Below are 24,250 nucleotides of genomic sequence, written 5' to 3'. Positions count from 1 at the left end.
TAGGAACGATTGCACGAGTGAACGCTCATGTGTGTGTGTGTGAATGTATGTATGCGTGCGTTGTGTGGGCACAGCGCGCGAATCGCATTTGTTTATTGGCTCACATTGAGCCGGCGGAAAACGCGTTACATGTACGAAGAATAACCGAGAATAAAAAAAGACGATCGTCCGTCTCGATAAGGCGCTGCGAAACAATTCGACTCCGATTCGATTCGAGCGGACAGGACATCGAGGCAGTGGACGGGGAGGATCAAACTTTACACCGGCAAAACCAGCTTTTCCTTTCTTTCATCCTCGAGGCGAACCGGTCGACCGTTATCGCGGCGTTCCAACGGCCTCTAAGGGCAAGGCAACGTATCGGTTACAATAAAAATAATAATAACGCCTATTACGAACGAGCGCGTCGAGCATAGAACTCATTATCGTCACGAGCGGGGACCTCGGAGCGATAGATTATCTCGAAACGCGTCTCTGGTCGATTACAAATCGCTGGCGAACTCTTCGATCTTCTCGATAGCGTAGTCCATGGAAGCTTCCGTCGGTGGAGGTTGGCACGTAACCACCATACGGAAAAAATTGCCGAGATTATTGTACGACAGCGGCGTGTAGCCAACCATCAACGACCCCTCGACCATCATACGTTCCTTGACCTTCGAGGCGACTTTGTACAACTCGTCCCACCAGTCCTGCGTTTCCTCTCGACCGCGCATGCTAGGTGGTATGTACCTGAAACAAATGGTAGATTGCACGTCGATTCATATTATTCGGTTTCAGGAAGGTAGTCGTTTTGGACATGTTTCGAAACGCTCACCAGAAACAGACGTTGCAGCTTTCGAACTCTGGGAGGACCAGTCGAAAACCGTCGCGGTTCTTGATTCGTTGGAAGAAGTACTCGGTCGCGGCCATCGCTACGTCCACGGATTCGCGAAGTCCTTGGGTCCCGCGGGCTTTCCACATCAGCCACATCTTGGCACCGTCAACCTACAATAGTCAAACATAATATTTATTCGTAGTTAACAGGGTGAAATGATAGGATAGGAATAGATAAAGCTATTTGCGTCGAACTGAAATTGTAGGACCATCGTTTACTCGTACGAGAGTTAGTACCTTCCTTCCACACTGCAAGCTCTTGTCGCCAGTGTCCCAGGACACGTCGTAGTGCTTGTCCTGCTGGAAGAGGTACCTGGCGCCCGCGCAATTCGCCTCGTGCAAAATGTTCTTTCCCTTGACCAGAAAGAAGGAGCACTGGAACGGGGCGCCGAGCATCTTGTGCGGATTCCACGCCACGGAATTGGAGCTGCAACCGGTATTGACGTGTACGATCGATCGATAGAGGTGAAATGACAAAGATCGCGGGCGTATCGTTAGCCGAGATTAGGACGCGTAAAAAAGCGAGAAAAGAAAGTAAATCGGTGAAATCACGTACAGTTCGATTCCCCGTAATCGCGTTCGATACTTCTCCGAAAGCAACAACGTACCGCCCAGGCAGGCCTGCAACAGAAAACCGTGTTCGAATTGCATTACGCGGTTCTCGCCAGTCTGTGCGAACATCATACTTGTACGAACGTCAACGTGTAACCATAGATCCTCTTCGCGACAGATCGCCGCGATTTCTGGCAAGGGATCGATGGCCCCGAGGACCGTGGTTCCACAGGTGGCGTTCACGAAGAACGGTAAGTGTCCTTTGCCCTTGACCTCCGTGATAGCAGCCTTCAGGGCATCTGGTCGCATTCGGCCCAACTCATCACATTTTACCTATCGTGCAAATAGGAACGTTGAAATGGGTTGTTGAACCTGGTTGGAGCAAGTGTACCTTGTAGACGTTATCGGTCCCCAGACCCAACCAGTGGGCCCCCTTCGTGATCGAGTAGTGACCAGCTTCGCTGGTAAAACAGACCAGCGGTGGCAGGCCTACCAGTCCCTTAGCCTTGATACCCGGGATCTTTTTGTATCTCGCCAACACCATACCGTACATGTTTGCGATGCTTCCTCCGGGGCTGAGGATACCGTCGCCCTCTGGCATCGGAGGATACCCCACTAGTTCCAGCGACCTCTCGATCACCTCTCGTTCCATCAGCGTGAACACGGGAGCCACCTCGTACGTGTATCTAACGGATCGAGTATCGTGAGTGTTGTTTTGTACACACTTGCAACATATTTACGTTCAACGAAAAGAGCATCGTTATCGACTGTGAACGTATATATGTATGTATGTATCCGATCGGTTCTGTTTACGTTGAACGTGGAAGCGTGTCCGTGTCAGACTCACTGGCTCGTATTGAAGATGTCCGTCAGCCATGAGCCAGCCAAACCATACTCGTCGGTGCCCGCGTACAGCTGATTGTGGAAATTCGGGCTGAACGTTTTCACCGAGTATCGAATCGTCTGTCTGATCGCCGTCTCGATCTCCTCTTCGGTGGCCGGTTCCTCGTTCAAGTCCACCGAGAATCGTTTCTGCAAATAAGTTCTGCGATAAGATTGCTTTCGCCAGACGAGCATGATTTCTCGAGGATGAAATACCTGTAGCTCTTTCGGTTGAACGAATCGCACGACGGGTTCGTTGGCCGTGCGATCGAACGCGTGCTCCTCCCGCAGAATCTCCAGCAGTCGCTGCAGCAGCAACGTCGTTCCATCGTCGGATGCTGATGCGTTCATCGTGCACTGTGAACTGTTGCTCGAATCGGTGTCGGCTACGCGACGGAGCGTCTCGTCATCGCGCTCGGTTGCTCGGTTGCTCGGTCGGTCAACGCGATATCGAAAGGGGCACGCGTTTACGCGGTAGACCTCTCGGCAAACACGCGTCGTCGCGTCGTGCAATCGGACAAGGCGCGGTCGAGCGGGTCAACAAATCGCGGAAGCGACAGATTACGAGCTAACGGGGAGAAAACGCGTGAGATAAGAACGTCGGGAGAGAAATGTTGAAAATAAACAGCGATAAAGACGTGTCCACTTGCAATATCCGTCCCGTGTCCGCGCCAAAGAGGTTAGACCTGTCGATAGAAACGTTACGTGAAAACGAGACGTTGGAATTAAAATATGTTGTAGTCCATGTGGAATTAGGTGGTGTTTAGGAACGGTCAACGCGATTTCGTGATATCTACATGCTTCTGTTCACTTTCGAACATTTTGCGACACTGCCCACCCTCGCCACCAGAGGGATGCCTCGATTAATTCCACATAGACTCTGCAACAAATTTCCATTTGAACAAAATCTCCTGCAGGCAGGAAAAGTGGATCGATTTGGCGTTGTGAAATTCAGGTTTCGTCAGATAGTGAAACGTGCTAGCAAACGGAGGGTTTGTTAAATACCGAGACGGGTTCTTTGGGCGACAGAGTGTCGGATGGACCGGTGACCTGACCGCTGGTGCCCACCAGGTCGACGGGGATTCTGGGGGCCAGGCCTTTCATCGAGGCCCACTGACCCTCGCAGAGCTCGTGGAACGTCAACCGTATCAGAGGCTTTCCTCCCAGAGTCCCGGGGCCCCTGCACATCGCCCCTGCCCCGAATTCCCATACGCTGAGATTCTCCGTCGCGTCCGTGGACCCGTTCGTTCGAGCCAGGTACCTTTTCTGCAGCCACATGGCCAGGTACGAGGCTGCGCAGTCGCAGTGCCAGGGGTTCCTAGCGAGACGAAGCTGATCGATGTATGGCATGGGGTCCAGAATTCGCGGCGGCAACGAGGTTAGGTAATTCGACTCCAGTTGCCTGCAGTGATACGACTTGTGCAACTTGTGTGCACAACATTAAGTTCCCTCGACTTGTTATTCGACTCACAATTTTCGTAAATTGGGCGTATCTTGGAACAACTCGGGATGCATCATCCTGAGATGGTTCGAGTGCAGAAAGAGAGACGTCAGGTTGGACAGACCGCGAAATGCGCCGCGCGTCAGGCTCTCTATGCCATTGGCATAGAGCACCAATCGTTCCAAACAGCCGGTCGTGGAAAAGAGATCCGGCGCCAATGTTCGTATTCGATTGTGGCCCAGCTGAAGCTCCTCCAGCGCGAGCAAACCTCGAAAGGCGGATGGGTCGATCTGTCACGAGGCAACAAACCCAGACCTAACCTCAAAACGCTTATAAAGTTGAATAACTTAACCCTTTGCGCTCCGAATTATATTTGAATTTTGTTACCAGCAGCTCCCAACCTTTTTGCCTTTAAGTGTTTTATTTGAAATTTACCTGTTGAAATATCTGTTTTATTTACACTGTTGTTGTGTTTTGTAATTTTCATGTGTACGATATCTCTTTAACGAAGAAGCTTCTCAGATAAAAATTGACGTCGAATCACACTGTTGTTGCGTTTTGTAATTTTCATGTGTACGATATCTCTTTGACGAAGGAGCATCTGAGATAAAAATTGACGTCGAAATCACACTCGACGTAGGAGTGCAAAGGGTTAAAATATGCGTCCAAGGGATTAGTTTACCCGAGCTATCTTGTTGTTCGACATCTCGAGAGAGCGGAGTCGTTCGAGAGGAGCCAGCAGACCACCGGATATCTCGGTGAGCTGATTACCCCTGGCGTTCAGTTCGCGAAGCGACGTCTGCCCGCGGAACACCTCGCCCGGTAGGTCCTTGAGTCGATTGTCTTCGAGACCGAGGAGTTTCAGGCTGGTCAGGTCGCTGAACAAGTCGATCGGTAGAGTCAGGAGACGATTCTTCCCCAGGAGAAGCTCCTCGAGGGTCGAAAGTCCGCGAAAAGTGCCCGACGATAGACTCGAGATACGGTTGCAAGAGAGATCGAGCATCACCAGCAAGTTGGTGCTCAAGAAGAGGCTGTCCGGCAGAGTTCGTAGCCTGTTTGAGGACGCGTCGCTGCATCGAGAGTTTGATTTATGAAAAAATAACGGGCAATTTAGAATCTAGTTGAACCGCGATAAATTATGAAAAATGATGTTCGTTCGGTGGCTCACAGAATGCGCAGGTTTCGCGTGCTCAGGAACTGAGACCGGTGCAGCTCCCTGAGCAGATTTTTGCTCAGTCTGACGTGCGTGACGGCGTGCAACGAGAAGAACAAGTTCAAGGGCAGGTGCTCGATCGAATTGTCGCTGAGGTCCCTGAAACGATCCAGCGAACGGAATCCTTCGAGGTGAGAACGATTCCAAAGGAATACGATCGCGTGCTCTCTACTCACAGGTGATTCAGTCGCGTCATGTCCAGGAAAGTGTCCCTGTGGAGCGCCGTCAGTCGATTTCCGCCCAGATCTCTGTAACGAACGCTCGCGAAAGTTATTAACGCTTAAAGTTCCACGTGTAGAGCGATAGTGATTCTCACTCAATATAAGAAACTCTAGTTAGCGACTTATCGACAGCCTTACAGTTTTCTGAGTGAGAACCACTGTCACGTTGCACGCAGCTGTTAGCAGATTGTCGTTCTACTAATAACTCGTTAACGGAGCCTTGATCAACAAATTTGTATTCTTGATTTTCGTCTTATATTGGCCTCTAGAATCCTCCGTTCCTATTGTTCTTTTCGCTTACAACTTCAAGACGTCTCTCGGGACGAGTTGCGCTGCCGGAAGGTCCAACAGCTCTTGCCTCCAGCAAGACACCGACTTGGTTTCCGGTTGGCATCTGCACGGTCCCTCCGCGCAAATTTCCCAATCCTCCTCCGTGAGACCTATCTGCCAAACTGAACGCATCTCGCGAGTAAACGAGCCGGTTCTACGTCACGGAACCGATACTTACCAGGCTGCTCGACGGCCCTGAGTCTTCTCTCGAGACGCGACAGACGGCTCTCGAGCTCCTCGAGGATCGACGAGGCGAGATTCTCCTCCGACGCGATCCTCGTCCCCGTCGATCGTTCGAAGTTCGTGTTGGAGGGCGTGCAGTCGCGAGACGTTTCCGACCAGGACCGAGTCTCGGGGACCCGCGACGATAGCATCAGCAAAATACAGACGTTCAGACCGACGGAGATCATTCTCGAGAACCGAAAGGAGCTTCCTTCTTCGACTGGTCGCGAACCGTTTACGACTAGTTCCCATCAACGACCTCTCTCTCGTCTTTCCGACCCAGCATCCTCGTTAGACGCCACGCTCGCGTAACGATCGAGATTGAGGAACAATGGCTGCGCTCCATCGACCGCAATCGCTCTGCTCTGCCCTTCTTAACGTGCGAAACTTGTCGCTCTCCTCTCCGCCCGATGCGTGCAATAATAATTCTCTGTTTCGGGTCGATTCCTCCGTGGTCACCTGACGACTCTTCACGTGCTACGTCTATTTTATTAAACTAGTTGTAAGATATTGTAAAGAGTTATATTGTTTGTAAAATACATTGAATTAGGTTGTATCAACGAGTGTTTGATACCATCCTGTTCAATCCATTTGTCGCGGAACTTGCGAAGTGGCCTTACACCCTCACGATTAAAAATTGCGTATAACTGTGTGTGTGTGAGTGAGCTGGGGCATGGGATATTTGCCGCGGGTCAGTCCTGCGGCTTAGTCCCATGTCCCAGGACCGCTGACGCTAGTGACCAGGCGTCAGCGGTTGAGTCTGAATGCGGTGGGAGGTGTGCCCCTGCTGACACCTGCTGACCGCTGCTGACCACTCCTGTTACTTCTGACAAGGTATAACGATTACTACGGGCTACTGCTTGTTCCTGCTGGTCTCTACATGCCTCTACATGCCTCTACATGCCTCTACATGCCTCTACATGTCCCTACATCCCTCTGCTGGCCTCTGCTGGCCCCTGCTGACCGCTGCTGACCACTCCTGATACTTCTGACAACGTATAACGATTACTATGTGTTACTGCTTGCTCCTGCTGGTCTCTACATGCCTCTACATCCCACTGCTGGCCCCTGCTGACACCTGCTAACCGCTGCTGACCACTCCTGTTACTTCTGACAACGTATAACGATTACTACGGGCTACTGCTTGTTCCTGCTGGTCTTTACATGCCTCTACATGCCTCTACATGCCCCTACATCCCTCTGCTGGCCTCTGCTGGCCCCTGCTGACCGCTGCTGACCACTCCTGTTACTTCTGACAACGTATAACGATTACTACGGGCTACTGCTTGTTCCTGCTGGTCTCTACATGCCTCTACATGCCTCTACATGCCTCTACATGCCCCTACATCCCACTGCTGGCCTCTGCTGGCCCCTGCTGACCCCTACTGACCTTTATTGGCAACTTCTGCCATGATATATATGTATTAAAACTTTGTAAATGTAAATCTATGGCAATAAATGTTATACTTTCAAAGAATTCTATGTGTTCTCGTCATTTTTACCATTCTTTACCTCTCCAAAGCATTCCCATAGTTATAAGATACGTGCCACCTCTTCCCATATCATGTCCTCGTAATAACAAAGTCTAAAAATTTTTCGGGCAAAAATTTCTAAGTTCCTCGAAAAGATTTGAAGGGGGTCCTGAAACAACTGGGATGTCCTGAAACAGCTGGAAAGCCCTGAAACAATTGGAAAGTCCTGAAACGACTTAAAATTTTGGAAATCCCGAGCCAGTTGGAAAGCCCTGAAACAGTTGGAAAGTCTTGAAACAGCTGGAAAGCCTTGAAACAGTTGGAAAGTCTTGAAACAGCTGGAAAGCCCTGAAACAATTGGAAAGTCCTGAAACGACTTAAAATTTTGGGAATCCCGAGCCAGTTGGAAAGTCCTGAAACAGCTGGGAAGTCCTGAAACAGCTGGAAACCCCTGAAACAGCTGGAAAGTCCTGGAATTTCTTGGAAACGCCGAAAATTCTTGGAAACACTGAATTTTTAGCAAAGTTCTGAGTTTCAGGACTTCCGAGGTGTTTCAAGACTTCCTAGTGGGTTCAGGGAAACCAAGAAGTTTCAGGGAGTCTTATAACTAAGGTAATGATTTGGAGAGGAAGAGAAAGGTAAAAAATGATGAGAACACATAGAATTCTTTGTAATTATATCATTTATTGCCATAGATTTACATTATACAATGTTTTAATACATATATATCATGTCAGAAGTTGTTAACAAAGGCCAGCAGTGGTCAGCAGTGGTCAGCAGGGGTCAGCAGCGGTCAGCAGGGGTCGGCAAGGGCCAGCAGGGGCCAGCAGTGGGATGTAGAGGCATGTAGAGACCAGCAGGAGCAAGCAGTAACACATAATAATCGTTATACGTTGTCGGAAGTATCAGGAGTGGTCAGCAGTGGTCAGTAGGGGCCAGCAGAGGCCCAGCAGAGGGATGTAGAGGCATGTAGAGCATGTAGAGGCATGTAGAGACCAGCAGGACCAAGCAGTAACTCGTAGTAATTGTTATACGTTGTCGGAAGTATCAGGAGTGGTCAACAGCGGTCAGCAAAGGCGAGCGGAGGGAGGCAGAGGCCAGTAGAGGCCAGCAGAGGCCAGCAGGGGCATGTAAAGACATGTAGAGGCATGTAGAGGAATGTAGAGACCAGCAGGAGCAAGCAGTAACACGTAGTAATCGCTATACGTTGTCAGAAGTATGAGGAATGGTCAGCAGCAGTCAGTAGAGGCCGGCGGAGGACTGGGCAGTCGAGAATCTCGGCTCGAGAATCCAAATCGTATGCCGTTGACGTGAGGTCGGATTTCAGTTGTTTAGAGCGATAAGGCAAATGTGAGCCTTTCTCTCTCGACTCCCACGAGGCGATCCGAAATTACTTCGGGCAGCTTCGGAGAATCGAGAAAGAGGGCATGCGTCAGTTTGCCTTTGTCGACTTTCCGAAACTCCACGAGCTCACGTACGCGTATCTGGCATGTGTACGTGTGCACCCGGCGGTGCTTTTCTGGCATCTCTGAACCCCACGGTGACCATTGTCAGGCGTCTGGCGGGGGACTCTGGTCATCTATCACAGAGTCCCCCGCCTTGCCTTGCCTTTTCAGGCCTCTCTCGGTGGGAGATACACCTCCCACCGCATTCACACTCAACTGCTGACGCCTGATCACTAGCGTCAGCGGTCCTGGGACATGGGACTAAGTCCCATGACTGCCAGCCTCAAGACTGACCCGCGGCTGAGGGTAGAACCCGCGACAAATGTCCCATGTCCCAGTGCATTCACACAACTCATTCATACCGGTGAATGGTCCGCTGGAGCTTTCCCTCTGACCTCCGTAATGCCCTGCGAGGATGTGACCATCACCAGCCTTCTCAGACTAATGATCTTATCCCAGATGCTGCCCCTATCCACCACCTGAGTGATGTACCACATACGGGTTCACCTCCCCTACCGCCTGGACAACTAAGCGGATCACCAGCATCTTAGAAATATTCTGGCCACTTTGGAAATCCAGTTTCAAGAACTCAAACCGGTCTAAACCGGCGAAAGAAATTGTTTTTGGTTGCGGATCTTAATCATCATCATTTTTGGTGAATGCACATTACCTCAAAATTATGTCTGGCAAGAAATATTCTCGTGTCTATTCGAGTCGCAAGCTTTGCATACTGTTGAAATAAATTATTGTAATTCAACGATTAGTCCACCATTGTCAGGATAGGAAGTGGAATAACAACAAGAAAAATAATCGTACTCTAACTAATAGGAGGGTTATTGGATAGCGGAGGCTTTAATTTTCAGCCCACGCGCCGAGTCTATAAATTCGACACCTACAACTATCAATTACTACTAATATCACAAACGTCGTTTCAACTATAATAATATCATCGTCATATCGGTATCTTTTTCCCAGTTGGAGTTTTTATTTCAGCTAAAGCTAAAGCCAAAGTTAAAGCTGGTTTACATGGACGGCGAGCCCCGGAAGGGTTATCTCGAAGGTCCTGTCACGACCGTGCGAGTCGGAAAACGAGTCCAACGGTCGGTCGCCTTGGGAGTCTTCTTCCGAGCGTGGACGCGACGAAAGAAGCGGGCAGGCGAAGCAGAAACGGTTCACCGGGGTCGTTCCTTAGCCGGCCAATTTCACGCCGCTGGATCCAGAACACTCGCCCTTGTCCTTCACCGCGAGTTCTGCAGAATTTTAAAAGAATTATAGCCTTCTATCTAGAACGCATATTAGAAGAACTCGATCCATCGCTTACTCGTTCCCATTTCGCAGTTGTGGAAGTCCAGAGCACACTGAGAGCCAAAAGTTCTAGGTTTGTAGTTAGGGTCGTTGGGGTCGTGCACGCAGATCGGATCGTAATCGGTACCACACTTCTTCAAGCAGTCCTTCTTGTTCTTCTGAGCCTCCTTGCCCGCTTTTATGACGTCCTTGAGGTCCTTGGAGGCTGTAGCGGTCTCCTTGATCTCCTTCAGATCCTTGACCTGCTTGGGGGCGACCGTGGTCGTGCTCGACAACTCGGCGCGCGCATCCTCCGCGAGGAACGCGAGCGTGCACGCGACGATGAACGCTGGGGGGAATAACCACGCTTACAACGAGACCTTTCTATCGACTAACATCCAATTTTATGGGCTTCAATGGTTCCTGAGAAAACGATAAACACGATTTCTGCGTTCCGGAATATTTAGTAACCGTGTCGTCCAAATGTAACACTTCGATAGATAGAAATAACCCCAAATTCACGACTCGAAGAAAAGAGAAACTTATCGTAGGTTAAAAGAGAAAATTATAGACGAGGGTCTCGATAGATTTAAATCGCTGGCTAGTAATAGCCTCTAGAACATCCTCTATACTCACCTTATAATTGTCGAATCTACTCTTGGAGTTTCTATCGTTTATCTCAGGAACGAGTGCACAGGATAATTCTTTATTAAACTCGAGATAATATTTTTATTACATCAAAGTACAAATATTCGAAGAAGCTGGTCTTCCGTTCTCCGGACGGTCGACGTAAACGGTCGCGTAACCTCCATTCAATGTCTCGAGGAAGCGTCTGTTAACCTTAATTCGGCCCTCCATTAAGCGATTACGTATCCGTCCCCTCGGAGTCGAGCTGACTCGCGCGAATCTCCCGATCCCGACGACCTTGCTCGCGAAGCATTCGAGAAACCGTTTCGATCCTACTTACCCACGAAAACGACCGACCTCATGGTCGATAGGAAGCCTGGATGCTCGTGCAACTTCTTTGGAAACTCGCGACGCTCTCTCGATCGTCGTCGAACGATATTTGACCAGAGTTGGACAACGACTGAAACGTCGTCGCGTCGTCGTGATCGGTCTTATAAACGAGCACAACCCCCCACCCGAATGCTCCGTCCGTCCGGAGGACCGAAGAGGACGGATCACGTAGCTGCAATTTTCGAAATTGCTCGCGCCTCCGCTCCTCGCCGGGAGAATTGTCTAAACTGCTGCGATTTCGTTGGAACTGGAACGAAGTGGAAGGCAAGAAGGAGGATTCTACGACGCGACCTGTAATTTCCATTTATTCGTTTCCCGCGAAACGGACGGACGAGCGCGTCGCGAATAAATAATAAATACGCGAGGGGGATGTGGACGTTACGTCGCGACGCTAGGAGTTCGACGATAGCGGACGAGTTTCCTCCGAGACGTAGCTCTTCAGCAGCTGCTCGTAATATCGCCAGGTTTCACGGTAACTGAATGCACCGTGCAGTCGACGCCCCAGCGTCGCAAACTCCGACTTCGAGCGCGATCTAGTCTCGTTCAGCTTCTGATATTTGTCCACCGCGTTGCTGACGAACGACGTCAAGACGTTCAGCTCGTTCTCGAACCTGGAATCCGCTGCAAGGCAAATGGAAAACGTGAGGGGACGAAAAAACGATGAGAACAAGAAATTTACCCTTGGAAAAATGGCGTCCCTCGTCCTCCATGTCCCCCTTGTCCTTCTTGATCTCGAGCTTCGGGATGAACAGCAGCAGACAGATCACCGCGATGAACTTGACGATCATCTTGAAGATGACCAGCTTGAGGAGAATCTTGGCCAAGGTGAAGGCGTTCAACTTGAGCGCGAACGGCCAGGAGAAGTCGATCGAAGGGAGCCCCAGATGCGACGATTCCGCCATTCCGTGGGGTACGCCATTGCCGTAGGGGACGCTGGCTCCGTAAACGTTCGACGGTGGCCCGTACGCTGCGAAACACCGCCATAATAGTAGAATTCTGCGAATACTTTTCATGTCACCGCGCCGTTAGGTTATCCGACGGCACGGTATTGCAAGCAGCGCGTTCGTTTCATCAAACACGACCGACACCTTTCTAATTAGGCCGCGTTCTGGAATTGTCACGAACCTTCGAGAAGCTGTCTGTGTTTAACACTAGAACTATCGACAATTACAATGTGTTCATTTGTACCAAAGAAATTGAAACGATAGATACGCAAAGAAATTTCTTTTACAGAAAATTACTATAAATTTTCAAAAATTCAGTCGAGTAAATTTTGCACAAGTTTTATTAGAGATTACGAATGGGTCATTTTGACTGGTTTGGTAGTCGAGTGTTAATTTAAGATTAGGGTTACACGAGCGTCGAAACGACGTGCATTCTTCCTTATCCTGCAGCTGAAAACAACGAAGACAGACAAGACCGATGTTCCTATGTCTGCCTTGGTTTTCTCTTTCAATTGTAAGACGGAGAGAAACATAAAAACACGTGTTTCGACGCTCGTGTTAGAGAACACGAGACGAGGCGACAACCTCGGGCTCGATCGATATTCGAGCCAACGAGACGAGTCAGCAAACGTAAAAAAAGGTGTCCTTGAATGCGATTCGTAAGTGTCCTAAAGCAGCCAACGACTGCAGCTGCAGCATCGACCACATCGAGCATTTTGTTTTTCTTCGCTGCTCGTCTCGTTGACCCGAACCAGTAACGTCTAAATAAATATATTATCTTTAACCTGTGGCTATCATTTATTTTATTCCACTCGACTGTCCATACGAGCTGTACGTTCGATATAAGTTAATTTTACGCGCAAGAATAATGTTTCGTGACCGTAATCTTGGAAACTCCGGGGCCATTATCTGAGAATAACGACCGGTGTTCACGTACGATTAACTAATAAATCCTACTTGATGCCGAGAATGGTCGACAGCTGTTCTCGAGAAACCGAGAGTGGCGTTCCGTATCTTGTTTGTACACATGGTACTGCGCGGTTGCATTACAAGCAGATATGATTATACTATTCAAATTTTACGTTCACGACGGATGGCCTCACCCGAACCTGGAAAACCATCGCACGTTGATCTTTTCTGTAATGCCACGCACGAATACGAACGACCCGGCGTGCTTCGCATCGACGAACACTATTAGTTAGCTTCCGCACTCTCGTATTCCGCTCGTCGCGATCTTCTCTTGATTACATTAGTTCGCATTCGTCTTATTTCTAAACGATGATAATTAATATCAAGAACACCCACTATTAACTCCTTACGCTACAAGGACGAGTCTGATTCATCAGATCTTAACACTCCAGAGGTACTTAAATAAAATGTTAATTAAATGACGGGAAAAAAGAAGAAAAAAAAAATGAACGCGAACGCAATACGATACCTCGTCCCTCACCTTGCTGTGGCGGCAAGTATGAACCGCCGGAAGGGTCTCCGTAATAACCGTTGGAAGGTGGACCGTACGAAATTCGAGGCGGTTGCGGTGGCCCGTAGGAGCTTTGGGGTGGTTGCGGTGGCCCGTAGGTGCTTTGGGGCATTTGCGGTGGCCCGTAGGAGCTTTGGGGTGGTTGTGGTGGCCCATATGAGTTTTGGGGCCCGCCAAAGTCGCCAGCTGTCCGCGTTGGGAGGGAATACGAGTCGCTCGGGGCCATCGAGAACGAGTCTCGATCGATCGAACCGTGAACGATCCGTGGAGCAGTCGCGGTGCTTTCGGGCTCTTTTGACACGTAAATGGGACCCAGTGTGTATTCCCTCCTACGCTGAGGGGACCCTGAACCGGTCGCGTCCGTCGCGACGACACCCTCGCGTGGGTCAGTGCTGGTCCTGGAGTGTCTCCACGCATCCAGGTAGCTGTCTTTGGACCACCGCTGACGACCGCTCTTCCACTCGACGACCTTGGTCGGTTTCACCACCAGCAACTTCTCCGTCGCGTTCCCGATCGAGGAGTCGCCGATCGTCGCAGAAACGTTCTTCGAGGAGTCGCGAGCACGCGCGAGGCCAACAACCATCAGCAACAACAAACCCTTTCCCACCATTTTGAATTTTCTCGCGGAACCAACCGATTTCAGGCAAAAACTTTCCCAACCCGGGAGTCGCGTTCCCGATCGACCGACGTCGGAATCGAACGATCCTCGTGGCACGACGTTTTCGAGTGACGGCGAAACATCGACCAAGGGAACGTCGAAGCTTCGCCCCGCTCGCCCCTCGAAAACGTCCACCGCATATCAAGCGACTAGCGGTCCCCGACCTATATTCGATCATTGTTTTCGCCTCGTACTCGATCGCCGTCGACTCAAAATCCTCCGAACCGGACCCCTTCCTTCTTTTCGCTTCGATCTGCGTCTCGGTTTTGTCGCGAATCTCCCGCGAAGACTCCGGGCAGTCTTCGGCCGCCATCTTGGGAGCCACTCGGTCGAGCTGCGCAGGCCAAGCGGCGTAGATGCAGATGCAGCTATTTCCAAGATAAACGGATTTTTTCTTGGTGCCTCGAATGTTTCTAATGAATTCTTTCCATTTATTTTTGATAAACGTTGTTTATTACGCTATTTTACCTTCTATTTACGAAATAAGTTAGGATTCCTTTCTTAATATTAACAGGCAAGCAATGTCTAATTACGAAACCGATAGAAAAATTTAATATAAAACACCCATCTCCTACTGGACGCACCCAAGGCCGTTTTAAACGTCGGTGATCCTTACCAAACCCTTAAATATCTCGAAATGGACTTAACAACTGTGAATATTTGCAGATATACATCTGCATCCTTTTCGTTTAAGATAATAAATCTATTAAAATTCTTTGCGTGTAATGCAACCATCTTTCCTATTACATGCTTCGAGTCCACAATATTGTTAACCCGTTTTGACATAAAGACGAGCTTCGCTGTGACGTTCGTCGCGTAGATGTCGCCTAAACGTACGCCACCTGCCAGTTTCCGGGAACTCGACCCGAACGAAACTGTCGCTGGAAGGCGTCGGTTCATTGATATGCGTCGTACAGGGCAAGCGATAACGGTCACACGATTCATCGATCCTCCTACGTTCGTCGCGATCCACTAGCACACTTATCCGCATTCTTGCGTCCAACGAACGATGGTCGATTAGTCGATGCGGTCGCGACGGAAGTCGGACACGACGAAAGTGAAATCATCCGCTGCAGATTTTCGACGTCGACGCCGTAGAGGTGAGAAATACAATATTCGCGCGTCCGTGCATCGCGTGATCGCGACCATAAGAAACTCGATACGCGATTGACAAGCGTTCTGTTACGATAAACACTCTTTTCTGGATGATCGAGACGATACTAAAATCGTGCGTTGGAATTAAGAATAAAGATTCAGTAATTTCGGTTTCTATTTGTTATTATAAATCATACTATTTTTCTGTATTGTATTATTATTATATACGTATTTTGAGAAAGAAAAATCCCCGAAATTCTTGTTTGCAATGTCGTTGTGAGATCAATACAGGGGATAGGTATCCCAGCAACCACAGTTGCTTCGAAGTAGAGTCGAACAATTTTCGTGTCGGGTGGCGTTAGGCGAACGAAGACGATGCGTTTTACGTCGGTGGAACCATCGTACGTGAATACTCGCGATTCTAATTGAACGAGGACATTTTCTCATCAGCGTTCTTGTTCGTTTCTTCAGATGGGCGATATTTGGAAAGTGTCGGGAGGTCGCGTACGTCGGAAGGGACGCCATCGTTGCAGTCTCGGGCATTTACGCGCGATTCTTCGACCTGAGGAGCGGAAAGACGCGGATCGAACGGTTCGACGACCGCGAGAGGGCAGATGGCGCGTCATGCGTTGCTGGACATTCGGTGAAACTCGTTTCTTTTATCGTTATTATTACGATCGAAACGCCACTGTGGGAATTAAATTAACTTTGATAGACGTAATCTAATTTTATTTTCCAGTAAATAAGTAAGATTTGCAGTAGCTTTGGAATAGTAAAAGGAACTTCTGGGGCTGATTGGAACTTGAATCTAATTTTCCACGTCCTCAGGTGGCGTCCATATTCTCCATCGTGGAGAGAAAACCGAATCCGAGAGTGTTGATTTTCGGTTATCCGTCCATTCGACGGATAACATGCTGTTCGAACAGTCAAGAAGCGAATGGATACGCGTGCTGCGCGTTCACCGGTACCGAGTACCTGTTAGGCCAAACAATCTATCCAGATTTTCGAGTAATCGTCTGGCACTGGAGAACCGGTGACCAAATGGCCGCCATAGACGCGACTATAACCGATCTGCGAAGCACGATTCTCGCGTGAGTCAAATTTCTACTCGAATAATACGGCTGGATAATTAATAATTATTTTAAAGCGTAATGTATCGTTATTATTGTTATTGCGTTGTCTTGTGCTGTTTTGCGCTGTGTTGTGCTGTAAAATAATTACTTTTCAACAGATGCTGCAAGGATTCGCCTCAGCTGGTGGCACGATTCGAGCAAGGGACCAGCGCCCTCTCGGTTTACCGTATTTTAGTCTGCTCGAAGATCGTTCGACTGTTTCCTGTGGACCTTGAAATAGATTCTAGCAACAAACCAGTCGCCATCTCCTGGTCCACGGGGGGAACATTACTTTTCTGCGACGAATCGGGCAACGTTTGGTCTGTGGATCTCGACGAGAGTGAAAATCATCGCGCTCGAACGATCGTTCAAGCCTCCTTTCGATCTCAAAGAAATCCATCGTTGGTGACCCACAAGGGCGGTGCGTTGGTCGTTGAGATCCCTCCAGAAACGAATCGCGACGTTCGAGCAACGGTAGATCGTCAAAATAATAGAGTACAATAATCAAAATATATTTTATCAATTAATGTTTCGTTCTCGTAGTTTTATAGAAAAGAGACCAAGGATCGTACGGAGAATTGGCGCGCGATATGGACAATTTCGTTGCCGTCGTTTCCCAGTTGGGCCCAGAGCCACCCCCGCGACGACAAGATTCTGATACTCGGCGAGAACGGCGAACTGTTCGAAGTGGTCGGCTCGTTGCGCAAGCGTGGACCTCGACTCGAATTTCTGTCGTCGGGGAGCGCGGATTTCGAGGCCGTCGCTTCGTTTTCCGATCAGTTCCTCGCTGCTTTGGACCTCTCGCATCGACTCGTGGTGCTGGACGCCTCCACCGGAAACGTCGTCTCCGCGACGAAGCGGTCGCTGAAGCATCACGGCGAAGGTCGGTAAAAACAAAGACATAAGTCAAGTGTCGTTTCATCGAAAAGGAAATTCCAGTCGTTCGTTTGATCTCGCACCCTACTGCACCGATCCTGGCGGCGTGCAGCGCCACCGGAAACTGCGTTCTCGTCGAGGTTTCCGCGCCCTCTACCCCGAAAATCGTCTGTTGCGTTCACCTGCAGAGGGAGCCCTTGGATAGAATGAACTTCTCGGAGGAAGGACGCATCTTGGGAGTTGGCTCCTCCCAAAATGGCCGACTGTTTATCTTGGTCCCGACGTTGGACCGTCGAACGACCATAAAAGTCGCCTGCACCATCGATGTTCAACGAAAGGTCTTCTCTCATGCGCCATAGAAATTTCAAAACGCAAGGTTTAATTTTATTCCCTTTTTACGCTAGGTTCTGGACTTGCTGATTTACGAAACGAAGGACAATCGGGGGTCGAAGGTCTTGGTCCTAGTCGGAGGACTCGACTCGAAGGATCCTCGTGCAGGAGACGAGATCCTGGTGTACTCGCTAGACGGCGACTTTTTCGAGGCGGCGAGTAACGCGATAAAACTGTCGTGTTCGTTCGAGAAACTCTTCCACGGAATGGAAGGAAGCACGGAGGTATTCGGGGCGCCATACTTGTCGCGACAGCTGCACAGAATTCGATTCAAGGTAACAAGGTAACACGAAATCTCCAGAGAAACCATTTTCTCGTCTGGCGGTCCTCAGGGGTCCTATTTTAATCCGGTTCTCAATATTAAATCCCCTGAAAGATTGTAAGAGGGTAGAAAACCTAGCAGGCCCTGTCTAGGAAGCCCCAACATTCGATAGTCAAGTGTAGCCCTCTGGTGGCGAGTACGGGAGGCGACGCCCCGCCCCTGTCGATGCTGTCACAATGCAACAAAACGTTACGAACGTCGCAACTGTTGCAGACCCGTTAACTAATAAATAAACAAAAGGAAACTCGATCGAAGATCATTGAACGCAGGCAAACTTTGGCGAGGCGGTCGTCCTGGACGCTGTTCCCTCCTTGCACCGAACGAGGAACGTGCAAGTTGGCTTCGATCGCGTAGGAACGCGCGACTGCTCGCTTCTCCTCACCTGCGGCTACGACGGACTGATTGTCCTGCGGGACACCGGGGAGCCACAGAAGGTCTTGGCGGTGTTTCCTGGACACCACAGATCCCAAGGCGGGGTTCAATGGGCCGCGATTGTCGGGGACGCCGTCGTCTCGTTTGGCAGGAACGGGGACCTGGTCGCCAATAAGCTGCGTCCACCGTTCGTTGTTAACATTTGTTTTTAACTATTCCTCAAATTAATCTTTTTGCTAAGAATCTAGGACGGTCATAGGTTCGAGTATCTTCCCGGTCGATCCTGGTCGCCGGACAGCTTCGCCCGTTGGATCCCTGACGAATCTGCTCGAAGAACAACGGACGAGGACGAGGACGAGGAAGACAAGATGGCGGAGGATTGGTTGGCGGGAACGTGGGTGGACGCCATGGCGCGCAAGCGTACGATGGACGAAGAGAAACGAGACTTGTCGTCGCGTCTCTCGATCGTCAACGACTTCAACGATTTGAAGCGCCGGGTAAATTATTTATTGTTCGATTTACTGGAATATACGCGATAGAGAATCGTGTTTTGCGACAGGTGAAGGCTCTGCTCGACGCGAACGAGGCCGAATCGCCGGACGCGCGGCTGCCAATCAGCGCGTTCGACTTGGACGCGGAGGCTCGAGAGCGCAAGATGGCGGCTGCCAGAATGAGGGAGGAACAGCTGATCGAAAACACCGAGGAACTCATCGCTGGCAACGAACGAGCGATCTCTTACTTGCGCGAGCGTTTTCTCGAACCGTTGGTCGTTCGACCGAAAAGCATTTCGTCCATTTTCGGGGAGTCGAAGGTCACCAACTATCCCCTCGTCAAAGTCGATCAAGGAGAGATCGATCGTAGAGCCTGGTGTCGATTCTCGATGGAAACCAGAGAGCTGGTGTCGAGGTAATCGTCCAGGAGAAAATGGCGAGCGTCTTATTAGCGTTTGATCATTGTCGTCGATTTCAGATTCGAGGAAGAGAATTCGGACGCGATTCAAGAATTGGAAGAACGGAATCTTTTCGATCCGTATCGCGGTTACGTGGACGTTCTCGAGACGTGTGCCACGGCGGAAGAACGAGAACTCGATCTGAAGGTACTCCGGTACTTGAATATTTATATGCTCCAAGTATTTAAATCGCTTACGGTTAAAAAAACTATTAACATAACTAATGAGATTAATCAACTAATGAGTAATCGATTAACATAACGATTAGTAATGATTACTAATAAGTAGACTGCGGATGTTTATGCATTTATGGAAAATTGTAATTCCGAAGAAACTACAGAGAGCACTTAATATGCAAAGATATGAGAAATACTTAAAGCAACATACGAATTATTATATTTAGGTGTTAAGACAACCCTCTACAAAGCTCTCGTTTCATTAATTCTATTAATACAAATATGAATTTGCATAAAGATCCGCAGTCGACTAATAAGTAATTTATTCAAGTCGGGATTCAACGAACGGTTCGACGAGACGCGATCCGCGAAGAAAAACGAGACCAAGATGGCGATCGAACGCGCGAGGAACACGCGTCGATGCGTCGACGAGCTGAAAGAGACGTTTGGCGTTGATGCGAGCACGGACCTGCTGAACGTTTCACGATGGCGCGAAATAGGAATGGCCGACGACCGCGACGACTTCGACACGGATTCCAGCGACTCGTCTCTCGCGAGCCTCGTCGTCTCTCCGACGGTGGAAAAAGATTCCCCGGGGGACGTAAACTTTCGTCTAGAGACGCTGGAACAAATGATGGACGGTGTTCTCGAAATTAAGTAAGTCCAACTCTCAATTTATCGTACTCTGTACTCTTTGGAGCGCACCGTACTTCGCAGAACGGAATTGTCCACGCTCGTATTGGGTCAGTCGTTAAAGTCAGCCTTCGCAAGGCAAAATTGCTCGACGCTGTCCCCATTCGACTTACTCGGAATACCACATTCCCTTTAGACTCCCTGCAATCGCGACACTTGTGCGTCGTCCGTATTTGGGACAAAGCAGACAGTATGGAACGAGCGTTTAAATTATAGTATCGTCGAAGGAAAGTTACCAGAGCGAGAATCGCACGATTTGCTTAGCGCAAGAATCCCAAAATCCCTGCAACGTTATTTTAATCGACCCAAATGAACGCGTCAGATTGGAGGACAACGCGAAAAGGACCATTCCGAAGCCAGAGTGCTTGGAACTCAAGGATCCGTCTAATTACACGGAGGAAGATGTCGCGGCGATCGAGTCGTACGAGAAAAAAATTCGAACCCGGGAGGCCCATAGGCTCGAGTACAAATCGACGCTCGAAACCGAGATCGATCGTGTCAAGGGTGCGTCGTTTCATTCGTTCGTTTTGTTATTACATGAAAGTATTTTACGCGGTAAAAAATAACACAGACCACGACCGTTCTGTTCAGAGAAACTTTCGAAGGGCGCCAAAGCGTTCGACGACCAACTGACAGAGCTCTCGGCGGAGAAGGTCCGAGTCGAGAGGTCCGTACTCCTGGAGAAGCTGTCGAAGTTCCAGAAGATCATCGGGCATCGAACGGTCGCTCGACGGAGACGCGAGATCCTGCGCACGATCGACACCGAAGTGGTACCCGCGACGAAGCAAGCGCGCAGCCTCGCCGAGGAGTGCGAGCTGTTCGAGGCGGGCGTCGTCGAGCTGAGAAATCGGTACGAGGGCCTCCGCAAACGGGACAAGCTTCTCGAAGCGAAGTTTCGCGCGGAATTCGAAGCAGAGTTGAAGCAACCGATGGTGGAGCATCTGTTCCGCCATTATCGTCGAAGACCACGAACCGCGGGGGCGGTTTGCGGCACGTCGCTGGCGTTCCTCGCCGAGCTCGCCGAACTCGCCATCGGCGACCGCAAAGAGGAATCCGCGATTCTACCCAGGGAATGGCAGGACTATCTTCGAAATCTGGACGATCTCGACGCGATGCCGGACAATCTGCCCCCTCGAATCGATCTCGGCCACTGGAACAACGCTTGTCGGCTCAGGAGACTCAAGGTCGAAGCGGAGATCAAGGTAAAATTCTAATTTATAATTAAGAAATTAATTTCGTAATCCTAGCAAGCCTGAAACGTCGGTTTTTGGTGTTATCGCTCGAGACGAGCAGAATAAAAAAATAATGCGAACCGTGTAACGTCTTTCTGTTCTGATGACTCAGACAGTTCGAGACGAGTCTCGACGACTGACACCCGATACCTTTGTTTTTTTTTTTCGGAACATCCCAGAAGCGCAGCTGGATTTAATGAGATGAGAGGCAAACGACCGTGACCGAGTGTAGTCTGGCGTGACGCGCGACCGTTTTTTTTTCTCCCCCGGATCGGGTTACCGGACACGTGCACTCCTTCGACGCAACGGCTAGCGACCGTTGAATTAAATAAACACACGATTCTCCCACGCTATAAAATCGATACGATTCTCCGTGTCGCACGATTCCCGCGAACGAGTTACTTTTCGATCGTACGGGATCGGTTCACGAGGGAAACTTTTAAGGTTAGAAGCTGCGCGATCGAGCTGGCGGAAGCGGAACAGAGTCTGGCGTTCTATCGAAAAGCGTGTCTGGCGGCACGAGCCACGGTCAACCGACGCAAAGAGACGGTGCAACGACTGGAAAAGTCGCTGATCGATCTGACGGACGACCAGGAAGTCGTCTTGATCCTGAAGACCGGACAGCTGCAGAAGCAACCTCGCGGCGAGTCGACTTCCGAGTGGGAGGAGACCGTGTTAATTACGCGGGAAGAGCTCGACCGCGTCAGGGAGGCGATCGCGGAGGCCGGGGAACGGAAATTGGCAGCCCTGCAGCGGGTGATGAGGTTAGGACGAACCATAGCTTTCGAGGAGTGGCGACACGCGCTCGTGCGGAAGACGATGGAGAATTTGCAGGAAAATCTGAAGGATCTTTCGACCGTCAAGGTAATCATTTGTATCAGAGGCTGTCAAATATTTATTTATCAGAGGGGTAAAAATATATATGTAAAAGAAATACGATAGAAGGTATGTAAATCTATCGTATTCCGTTTAAAACACATTTTGAATTAGATACGTAGTGCGCATGTCTGTAGAACAAGATGGCGGATCGCTGATAAGAGTGGAGAAAAGAAAAAATCTAATTGATTAGGATTGTTTGAAGAAAGAATCACTCTCTTGCATAAATCTTTGTGGAATAATAGCTTTTAATTATTATTTCCTCAAGATAAATTAAAGATCAAAAGGATAAACCTATTATATATATTTTCGAGGAACAGTATTCATAGATATTTGCGATTCAGGTGAGCAGAATGATGCGAGAGTGTGTGGATCGTTATCCGGACGGGACCATCCCAAAAGAGGAATTGGAAACCCTGGAGAGGGACTTCCTCGAGCGACAAAAGGTGAGCGACTCGATCGAAGACGATCGTGACCGAGGATCGATGAAAATTTTCGTTTCAGAGACTAGTGGCGGCGGTGGAGGAGGAGAGGGTTAAGCTGCAAGAAATAGCGAGCGCTACGCGAAAGTGGCAAGATAGAAACGCAAAACTGATGGAGGAGATCGAGCGGTCCAAGACCGAGAGGGACGAGCTTCGCGTGGCGGCGCGCGATCCGCTTCGCTCGAAGGCCGCTGCGTTCAAGCGGAAAAAGATGCGCTCGATAACGCGGAAAGCTCGTCTGGCGCGGACCATCCGCGAGAACTTCGAGGAGCTGCTGATTCTGCACAGCCAGCTAGAGGTTTCGAAACTGAGGACTTTCCCAACATTGAAGCTACAAGTTTGAAACGATTATTTTTGTTTGAAACGGAAATTAAATAAATTTTCTTTTTAATACTTCGAACGATTTCCTAGGTTTAATTACTGTTATCGCGACTCGGGACACACCACGTACGATTCTAATTTTACCATTCGCAGTGAAAGTCATGAAGTTGTACGATTCTATAAATAAAGTAACTTTTACCTACACATTCGCAGGACAAAAGTATTTGTATATTTCCTATATAAATAATATTGAAACCTTGAAATAATATATACCAAGTTAGTAATAATAATATTTCGCCAAATAAATTTTTGTAATCTATAAATAAAGTAACTTTTACCTACACTTCGTAGGACAAAAGTATTTGTATATTTACTTTATAAATAATATTGAAACCTTGAAACAATGTATACCAAGTTTGTAATAATAATGTTTCGCCAAATAAATTCTTGGAATCATGCTTGGAAGGTGGACTATAATTTTCTAAATAGAATCCCGGTTTTCAAAGATGGCGGCGGACGAGTATTCGACGACAATGTACCGCCCAAGTGTTTTGGTTTCCTTTGAAGCGCAATTGCAGCTGGCGAGCGCACCTCGCGGCATTTGGGAAGAAATCGTATCATAGGATAATGGACGTCGTTAGAGAGTACTTTATTTTGCACACAGCAATTGGAGCAAGTGCTTCCTTTGCGAGTGACATGGTTTGAAAGTGCCTGCGGGTAGGTTGTTCGCCGGTAAAGAATAGCGACTGGCGAGCAACAGCAAACAAAAGGCTGCCAGTCGGGCAGATTATTCGTTCGACCTTGGTGTATCTGGGAAGTCCCCGACTCCTCCTCGCCTCAGAATTAAACGGGGTTTCTCGCGACACGATCGGATTTTCCTTCGCTATCGATATCCGAGTTTCGAAACGCGTTCTTGTCGCGATAATGCCGGTGGGGTCTCGGGTGCAGAGGTCAGTGTAGTTATCGACTGTTGTTTTTTCGATCGCTACGCTCCAGAAACGCTTGGGTTTCGCGGATTGGGTAAATTTTATTCGTCCAATCGAAAGGGAATTATTTTGATCAAAAATTTGTATAAACAATCTTTTGTAGTTTTGTAATCTACTTAGGAGGAACTAAAATTTTTGTAAATCGAAATGTGAATTAACAGATAAATAAATTAATTTCCCCGGCTCTGGACGCGCATCCTCGATCTTCTGGCGTTCGCTGGCGACGCCTCGCAGGATAAACAACAACACCGGTTTGGAAAACAAGAAAAAATGGAAAGAAAAGGCGATTCGAGCGACGAACACCGACGGAGACCGGAGTCGCGAGAAAAGGAGAGGA

General features: G+C 49.1%; 5 protein-coding genes across 6 annotated transcripts; 1 reads left to right on the top strand and 4 right to left on the bottom strand.

The window, feature by feature from the left end:
- Positions 1–479: 479 nt before the first annotated feature.
- LOC122394847 (cysteine sulfinic acid decarboxylase-like) lies at positions 480–2,706 on the bottom strand. Its single transcript, XM_043391996.1, has 8 exons — positions 2,521–2,706; positions 2,270–2,454; positions 1,814–2,108; positions 1,567–1,755; positions 1,427–1,491; positions 1,108–1,297; positions 812–981; positions 480–726 (listed from the first exon to the last, which is right to left on the bottom strand). Exons 1-8 carry the CDS (start codon positions 2,653–2,655, stop codon positions 480–482), a joined length of 1,476 nt encoding a protein of 491 aa, XP_043247931.1. The 5' UTR covers positions 2,656–2,706.
- A 576-nt stretch (positions 2,707–3,282) lies between these two features.
- On the bottom strand, positions 3,283–5,919 carry LOC122405183 (leucine-rich repeat-containing protein 15-like). Its single transcript, XM_043409722.1, has 7 exons — positions 5,688–5,919; positions 5,481–5,631; positions 5,135–5,206; positions 4,914–5,057; positions 4,428–4,815; positions 3,776–4,035; positions 3,283–3,706 (listed from the first exon to the last, which is right to left on the bottom strand). The coding sequence occupies exons 1-7, from the start codon at positions 5,917–5,919 to the stop codon at positions 3,283–3,285; spliced, it is 1,671 nt and encodes a 556-aa protein (XP_043265657.1).
- Positions 5,920–9,611: 3,692 nt separating this feature from the next.
- LOC122405096 lies at positions 9,612–11,057 on the bottom strand. The gene is made up of 3 exons (XM_043409599.1): positions 10,900–11,057; positions 9,970–10,281; positions 9,612–9,898 (listed from the first exon to the last, which is right to left on the bottom strand). The coding sequence occupies exons 1-3, from the start codon at positions 10,919–10,921 to the stop codon at positions 9,837–9,839; spliced, it is 396 nt and encodes a 131-aa protein (XP_043265534.1). The 5' UTR covers positions 10,922–11,057; the 3' UTR covers positions 9,612–9,836.
- Positions 11,058–11,197: 140 nt separating this feature from the next.
- Positions 11,198–14,067, bottom strand: LOC122405095. Of its 2 annotated transcripts, none has more exons than XM_043409596.1 (3): positions 13,332–14,067; positions 11,629–11,916; positions 11,198–11,570 (listed from the first exon to the last, which is right to left on the bottom strand). In XM_043409596.1, the coding sequence occupies exons 1-3, from the start codon at positions 13,981–13,983 to the stop codon at positions 11,341–11,343; spliced, it is 1,170 nt and encodes a 389-aa protein (XP_043265531.1). In that variant the 5' UTR covers positions 13,984–14,067; the 3' UTR covers positions 11,198–11,340. The 2 variants fall into 2 exon arrangements, with proteins under 2 accessions (XP_043265531.1, XP_043265532.1); XM_043409597.1 differs by having other exon boundaries at positions 13,344–14,067.
- A 1,434-nt stretch (positions 14,068–15,501) lies between these two features.
- Positions 15,502–23,040, top strand: LOC122405182 (cilia- and flagella-associated protein 43-like). The gene is made up of 17 exons (XM_043409721.1): positions 15,502–15,527; positions 15,598–15,769; positions 15,955–16,217; positions 16,358–16,712; positions 16,782–17,121; positions 17,178–17,452; positions 17,519–17,779; positions 18,096–18,385; positions 18,458–18,695; positions 18,758–19,104; positions 19,168–19,294; positions 19,655–19,980; positions 20,339–20,520; positions 20,608–21,218; positions 21,693–22,112; positions 22,469–22,570; positions 22,629–23,040. The coding sequence occupies exons 1-17, from the start codon at positions 15,502–15,504 to the stop codon at positions 22,947–22,949; spliced, it is 4,656 nt and encodes a 1,551-aa protein (XP_043265656.1). The 3' UTR covers positions 22,950–23,040.
- Positions 23,041–24,250: the final 1,210 nt, after the last annotated feature.

The sequence above is a fragment of the Colletes gigas genome, unplaced genomic scaffold, assembly GCF_013123115.1.
Source record: "Colletes gigas isolate AHSC1104 unplaced genomic scaffold, ASM1312311v1 Colletes_gigas_Sc00004, whole genome shotgun sequence".
NCBI lineage: Eukaryota > Metazoa > Arthropoda > Insecta > Hymenoptera > Colletidae > Colletes > Colletes gigas.
Note: the sequence above shows the minus strand (reverse complement) of the source record. Positions and strands in the feature narration are given on the sequence as shown.